The sequence below is a fragment of the Thermobia domestica genome, chromosome 2, assembly GCF_964235325.1.
Source record: "Thermobia domestica chromosome 2, izTheDome1.hap1.1, whole genome shotgun sequence".
Classification (NCBI taxonomy): domain Eukaryota; kingdom Metazoa; phylum Arthropoda; class Insecta; order Zygentoma; family Lepismatidae; genus Thermobia; species Thermobia domestica.
In genome coordinates this window covers 87613739-87621427 of record NC_137455.1, presented here as the reverse complement: position 1 = coordinate 87621427, position 7689 = coordinate 87613739, and the positions used below count along the sequence as shown (strand labels likewise).

The 7689-nt window shown below is 37.3% G+C and overlaps 1 protein-coding gene across 1 annotated transcript; it reads left to right on the top strand.

Moving 5' to 3' along the window:
* Positions 1 to 1755: 1755 nt before the first annotated feature.
* Positions 1756 to 5828, top strand: LOC145679097 (general transcription factor II-I repeat domain-containing protein 2A-like). Its single transcript, XM_081749691.1, has 2 exons — positions 1756 to 1907; positions 4376 to 5828. The coding sequence occupies exons 1-2, from the start codon at positions 1756 to 1758 to the stop codon at positions 5826 to 5828; spliced, it is 1605 nt and encodes a 534-aa protein (XP_081605817.1).
* Positions 5829 to 7689: the final 1861 nt, after the last annotated feature.

The following is a 7689-nucleotide window of genomic DNA, read 5'->3' as shown; positions in this document are numbered from 1 at the left end:
CTATGTGTATGAGTGTTATCTTTCAAATGAATTTGAGGATTTTACTTCAGGAAGTTTTTGAAACGTACTTCTTGAAATGTTAATTTTAATGAATGTAAATACTTGTCTCTGAAGGCAGATTGTTTCAATCTCATTCCCAACATAACCGATCAAGTACATGTTCTGTTGAGTTTTATTTACCTTTTCTCTCACAGATTTTGAAATGAATTTACGTTAACTCTAAAAACTGAATAAATCGTCTTTAAATGTTTCTAACGTTATAACGAGAAAAGTATGAGAGGTTAATAATAATAATAATAATGAATACCTATACAAAGACATCTAACAGGATTCACACTGCTCTTCAAAGTCAAGAACATTAGAGTGAATTAGGGAAATACTTCAAAGTATACCGACAGGGTGCCTATCGGTCACGAAAGTTATGAAAAAGTCACGAAATCAGAAAACGGACATGAAAGTCTAGAAAACATCACGATTTTTTAAAAACTGTACAAATATAAGTACAGACTGGAAAATTTTGTTCTGTAAAATGTCCAAATTCATGACCAAAAATGTTTATGGTCGGCTTTAGACGCTACCAAATCGCAAGCAAAGCACGCTTCTATCGCATGCGTGAAAATTTGGCCTAATTCACTCTTGAGAATGTTACGAAATTTTATGGATTGGTCACGAAAAATCACGAAATTTCATTTTGGAATTTTAGTAGACACCCTGTACCGAGAGTCAGGAAAATCTGCTGTATTTCCGGAAGAATGAGAGAAGTTTCAGAAGGTTTAGCAGTGTTATCCCTTTCAGAATTCACGTGTGTATTCTTTTCAATGCTCATGTAATATCTATTACTGTTGGATTGTTTATTGTTCACAATCCAACATGTCGTACATGTATTGCGAAACGTGTTCGCCAAGTTGGTGGGGGTCATGATGTCATCTGTTTGGCCTTGAAGAGTACAACGCAAAAGGCTTATTTTATTCTTTCGTAAATGCTATCTAAAAGGCTTTATGGGATCCAAGAACATATAAATATATATATCGTCGACTTAACCATCAGACAGAGTGCACATGTTACGTCTTATCCCCCTCCCTTTCTACAATTTCCTTATCATTGTTTACTTTGAGTTAAAATGCACTAGTCTTTAGTTTAAAATCCATTCTCTATATAAACACGAACTTACAGAAAGGAAGAAATTCAACTGATTGTGCTCAGAACAAAGCATTTTCTGTTGGTGGTAAAACGTAAACAATGCAGAATAAGCTTCTATGTTTTATTTTAGTCCACCACAAGTGCCTAACGCGTGAGAAATCTTTCGGTATCGAAACAGTCACTTTGAAGCACAATAGTCTTTTTTTCCTGCTTTAATCAACAGAGACAAAAATAAAAAACATGCTTGTTGGAGTTCATTTGATCACCGCAAATAATGAAATAACTTTACAAAGAACCCTCTTTCCTTTACCACACCTTCCACCCCATTTTCCGATATTTCTGTTTTTGTTGTAATGGAATGCCACCTAATTTTGGTCGCAAGCAATTGCGACTAAAGAGAGGTAACATTCTATCATTCCAGAGAGGTGAACATAAATTAAACATAACTTTCTTACAAGGCTGTATATCACTTCTCCTCCCATATAATAATGTATGGGATATGTTGACAAAGCTGATCAAATGGCCACTACATTTAGTATGAAGAGGAGAACAATCAAATGAGCAACCTCACTTGCTCAACGTGGTGATCGTTAACTGCTTCGTAATGATAGTGCGATGAAGGGGAAAGTGAAGTCCCATGATAAGTTTCAGGAACTTCCGGTGAAACAGCTTGTGGAATTTGGGAAAACTGGGAGTGGTAGTCCGTCACAGTCGTATGTCCCAGCACATCAAGGAGTGATATCTCTGATGTTGCTCGACATGCGATTGTGAGAACTGGAAAGCAAAGGAATTGTAAGTCGTATTATAACAGAACAGAAAATATCAAAAGGATCATATACATGTGAAGAGAATGCCAAGTCTCTGTATGTTTGTCAAATGACGGGGTCTACTGGCAGGAGCTGCACACACCATCATCATAAAGTAAGTATAAGTTTCTGCTTTTCAGTTTTCTGCATTATCTAATATTCTATTTTTGTTATGCCTAAAGGAAATATTTTTTCCTTCTTTAGCTTTCAAGATATTTGATTGATATTTTGCACACGTATTACATATTCACTTAGTATTTTTCATGTGATTTTGAGATCTGTACGTTAACATAGAGCCGCTCCAGAGGGACCTAAACTTTTGAAAAATGGATTTTTTCTGAACAAATTCCCCATTTTCCTCGAATTCTCCTCTTCAGGTATACTATACGGACATGCACATGGTACCGTTTAGAAGATTGCTTTATTCTAAAGTGAATGACGCATGAACTATGATTCTAGAATAAATAGTGATGATGCAATAGCTGCTTAACTGAAAGTCTAAACCAGCCCTGGCCACGGCGAGCAGATAGTGGAAATTCTCCTCGTGAACACTCACGAGCATTCTACGTGCAAATAACGTTGTTCGTACTTCGTGCATCTTCGGGTTTCGTCCTTAGAGGAGCGGAAGTGTTGTCAACCTTGGCGGTAATCACTAGCTTACCAAATAAAAAAAAAGTATGTATGGTAACTGATTGCCATTTAGTGTAAAGTGTTTTTTACAATCTGGTAACCGTTAACTATAGACAAGACAAACTTGTAACAGCAATCAAATGATAAACTATGTACGTTCCTTTTCTTTTTTCTTTCCTTTTGTTAAAGAAGGATATGGTGGAACCAAACCAGCGCTTACATTTATAAAAATTTGCTAGTTTGCCCAATGGAAAACCAGTTTTCAATATATATATATATATATATATATATATATATATATATATATATATATATATATTATGAAGTTCTTAATCCGAGTGTGGGTTTGTTATATTAAGTTGTTTCGCTTTTTAGGAAAAGAGATAATCTGTTGATACGAAAAAAAAAAATACTGTAGCACTTGTTTGTAATTATCTAAGTATTATCTCCAGAAAATTAGCTTATGCATGTATGTGTGTACGAATAGGCTTAGCAAGGGGTTGGTTGTGGAGATTAGAAGCCACTATTGCACTATCAATAGGAAGAATAGTATTTCTTATCCACTTTTAAAGTAACTTTGATCGCAAAGAATCAAACAAAATATTAAGAGAGCCAAAGAGACTTTCCATTTTTAAGAGTGACCATTAGTGACTACCATTAGTTTTTTTTTTTTTTAAACAAGGAGTGTCTTTTTAATAATGAAAAATATATTGTCCCTGGCTGGTTGCTTGCCGGTGGCTTGTTAAAAGTGAAAAAGAATGTTAAATCATATCAACGACTGAAGCTACACGCTTGTCTTTCTTCGATAGTTACGGACTGATTTTGAAAGTCACAATGTTGTAGGTCTACTGTAACAGCGTAAACTCGGAAGGAAACGTTCCAACTGAATGATACGAACAATTATTCCCAATGTCTTGAACATGAAACGTGGGTTGCACGGATAACGCTTAAAGTGGGCTGGACTGCACTGGAATTTCCTTCCGGCAAATTAGTGTTTGGTCGGAATTCAGTTCTGTGTAATTGTCTCTTAACAACATTTGAACATTTCTTTTAGATAATAACTAACTAACTCTATGGCCTATGGAACCCGAAGGTTCAATGCCGCGTTTACAAAATATTTCCACTAACTTCTGTCCTTAGCCAACTGGATCCAGGTTCTACTCTGTACTCTTATTTCTGCAAGATCCATCTTAATATTGTCTTCCCATCTACGCCTAGGTCTTTCTAGTGGTCTTCCAATTGGGTTTTGAGTTAAAATTATGAAAGCGTTTCTAATTTCTTCCATTCTGGCTACATGGCCTGCCCACCTGAACCTTCTACACTTTATGACCTTAACAATGTTAGGTGAGGGGTATAAACTATGCAATTCCTCGTTATGAATTTCCTCCAATCCCCATTTTCATCCCTCTTTGGTCCGAATAATTCTAATACTAATACTAATACTAATACTACTAATAATAATACGCATTATTATTATTATTATTATTATTATTAGTAGTAGTAGTAGTAAAAAAGTAAAGATTAAGTACATGACGAAACAGCTTTACTAGTGTATAGCAGGCAGCGACTAGTGCCACTTATGCTCAGCCTACTATCATCCGTGCTTCCAGTTTTGGCACCTACATACATAGTACGTTAGTTATCTAGCCACTAACTCCCCCTGTGTACATCTTATAGAGACCAGTATCGAGCACAGTCGTTGTAAAGAGTTGAAAGCGGTAAGATGGCGAAACGACGCTGCTCTACATCTACACTTAAGTTCAACACGCAGTGGGAGGAGGATTATCTCTTTGTTGAAGAAGAGGTGTAGCCAAATGTTTAGTGTGCTTTAAAACATTACACGGATTTAAAAAGTTCAACCTTCAACGTCACTACAATACTTATCACGTGGAGCAATACGGGAAACTTGAGGGACATCTTCGCAAAGAAGAATTGAAGAAATTGAAAGAGAATAAGGCCGCATCGGAAAAGGAAGACGGGAAGAGAACGTGTGAAGCCTCTGTGCGGGCGAGTTACAAAATTGCGTTGCATATTGCGAGATTGTTGCGCCCTTTCACAGATGGACACCTAATAAAGGAGTGTATAGTAATATCAGCAGAAGACTTTTGTCCATCTCGAATACAGCAGTTCGAATCGGTTCCACTTTCCCGACAGACTATTACGCGACGCATAGAACATCTTGCAGATGATGTTTTGAGCCAGCTATCGGAACTTTCGAAAACGTTTATTGCATTTTCCCTGGCGCTCGACGAAAGTACGGATATTACAGATACTGCGCAGCTTGCTATCTTTATTCGTGATGTACATAGTGATCTGGAGATTCGAGAGGAACTGTTGCACATAGTACCTATGAAGGGCACCACAACGGGCGCTGGCATTCTTGCATGTGTTGAAGAAAGTGTCGAAAATACAGGCCTTGCGTGGAATGCACTGCTTTCTGTAGCGACCGATGGGGCACCTGCTATGGTTGGGAAGCAAGCAGGGTTTGTGGCGCGACTAAAACAAAAACTGCAAGAGCTTGGGGTGTTGCATGATATAAGGGGAATTCATTGTATGCTGCATCAGGAACAGTTGTGTGCAAAGAGTGTAACGATGAACGATGTCATGGACGTTGTAGTTCGTACCACCAGCTACCTCAGAAAACATGGACTGAGACATCGCCAATTTAAATCCTTCCTCAAAGACCTAAACAGTGCATACGGAGATATACCTTATTATACTGAGGTGCGCTGGCTGAGCCTTGAGAACTTGTTAAACCAGTTCTTTCAGTTACTAAACGACATTGATATGTTTCTCGATATGAACGATCATTCCGTGCCAGAACTGAAAGACGGCCAATGGAGATGCAACCTTGTGTTTTTGGCAGACATAACTACTCATCTCAATGCTCTTAACCTCTCTTTGCAGGGTCAACATCTGCTAATTACAAATATGTGCGATCGCGTCGAAGCGTTCAAAATGAAGCTATCCCTTTGGGCGCAGCAATTTGAAAACAAGATTTTGGTTCACTTTCCCAGCTTAGGCACCTTACAAGAGTCCGGTAAACTTCTTGACTCGACTCATTACCGCAGTTTGCTGCTTAGCCTTAAGGACGAGTTTGAAACCAGATTTCAGGACATAACATGTTTGGAGATGAGCTTCAGGGTATTTGCCACCCCATTCTCTACAAACATTGAAGACGCTCCTTCTGATGTTCAGTTAGAACTTATAGACTTAGTGTGCGACAGGGAATTTAAAGAGAAATTCCATTAGAAGAGCAATTTACAAAGAGTCCTATAGAAATTTCCCTCGATGTCGATTTCCGCGACTGCATAGAAATGCTGCCAATATTATGTCAATGTTTGGTTCGACGTATGTATGTGAGCAATTATTTTCAAAAATGCGACTGACGAAATCAAACCAGAGAAGTTCGTTGTCCAACCATCACCTGGAATGTTTGTTACGTCTAAGCTGTGTGCAAACAATATCACCTCGTATAGAGACACTTGTGCGGTACCTCTGCCTCAGAGAACAAGGCTTGAAGCAAAACACTTGTCAGTTACTAGTGTTTATAGTGTATTTTCTTTTTTCTGTGTTTCTAACTTTATACACATTCGGCCTTCTTTGTGCGTTTTCGTGTTCTGTTGGTTTGAATTTTGATTTGCAACTGTCAGACATTTGTCTCTTGTGGCGTTAAGATACTTGAGTACGCTTCGGCAAATGTGATTGCATTTTTCGAACTTTTGAGAATGTGCAACAAGTGATTTTCTTCTGGGACCTTTGTCTACGATCTCGGATTTCTGTGGTAAGTTATAAAAGCTATTACAATGTTTATATTTTGTAGCTACAGAAATCTAATAAGTATAGACAATTTGGATGATTTCTAATTGAATAATATATTTTCGAATAAAATCTGCTCAAATAATCTGATTTTCGAATTGTTCCTCATCTCTGTTTCTTTGCCTATATTAGCATCCAGTGGCAATTTACGGCAGAACTCAAGCAGGTATTATGCATATTTCGAACACGATATTATTATTATTATTATTATTATTATTATTATTATTATTATTATTATTATTATTATTATTATTATTTTCAACCTCCCGTCGTTCTGCTATCAATCTAGCAACGAAAGGCGTTTACAACTTAGCAAACGTGAAGCGAGTGACAAGTTACAGACCGAGTGCTGATGTAATACAACGTCACGAATTGTGTAAGCAAGCTAAGAAGGTCTGAAACAATTCATTTCCGAATTTTGCAGTCGTTTTTACGTCTGTAAGCTGACATGTTTAATATTAGTTTCTTTCTTTCTTATTCATTTGTTAGTTACTTCAACGCTAACTGTAACCTCTATCACGCGTCTTCCTCGACCAAAAAACGTACCAATTTTATTTCCTGCAGTGTTTACGCGTCACTGCTTTCGAAATGGGGAGGGGGAGAGCACACCTGCACATTTCACGCTTCCGTCTGCTCAATGCTTCAACATCGTGCGAATTTCTCTGACCAGGCTTGGCCGTAGGTTTTTTGCCATCATGTGTGGTTGGCAACACTTATCGGATGCAGTGGAAGGGGCGAAGCTACCAGCACCTGTGCTCACCTGTTCTTGTCTCCGCTCGTGCTCGCTCACGCTTCGGCTCCGGGAGCCAATTCATGGACAGGCCTGGTCTAAACTTACCTTGAAAAGACCAAAATTCCAAAAGGGTTAAATATTATTGCACTTCGTATTACTCTCAAAGTCTTTTCTTACATATGCGTAGCTTGCAGATCTTTTGTATAAAATATATTTATTTAAGACGTGCTTAGAAAGATTCAGAAATTTCTCGTACTTTTCTTACAATATATTTAGAATATTCTAATAAATATGTAACTTTTCTATAAAATTATTTATATCAATAGATCACATTTTAAACTTCCGCTAATATTTATTCGAATTACTTAGTACCTCTACAAGAATTTATGGAACATGTCCGTAAAAGTTAGAAACACAGCTGAAGACATTTTACTTATGAATTACATAACCTTGACATGTATGAATTCCCATATAAAATAATATACTTAAGGACATAAATACAAACATCTTTAAATGTTTAGTTGGGTACTTTTGTTCTCTAGTTTATAGTCACTTTAAAAA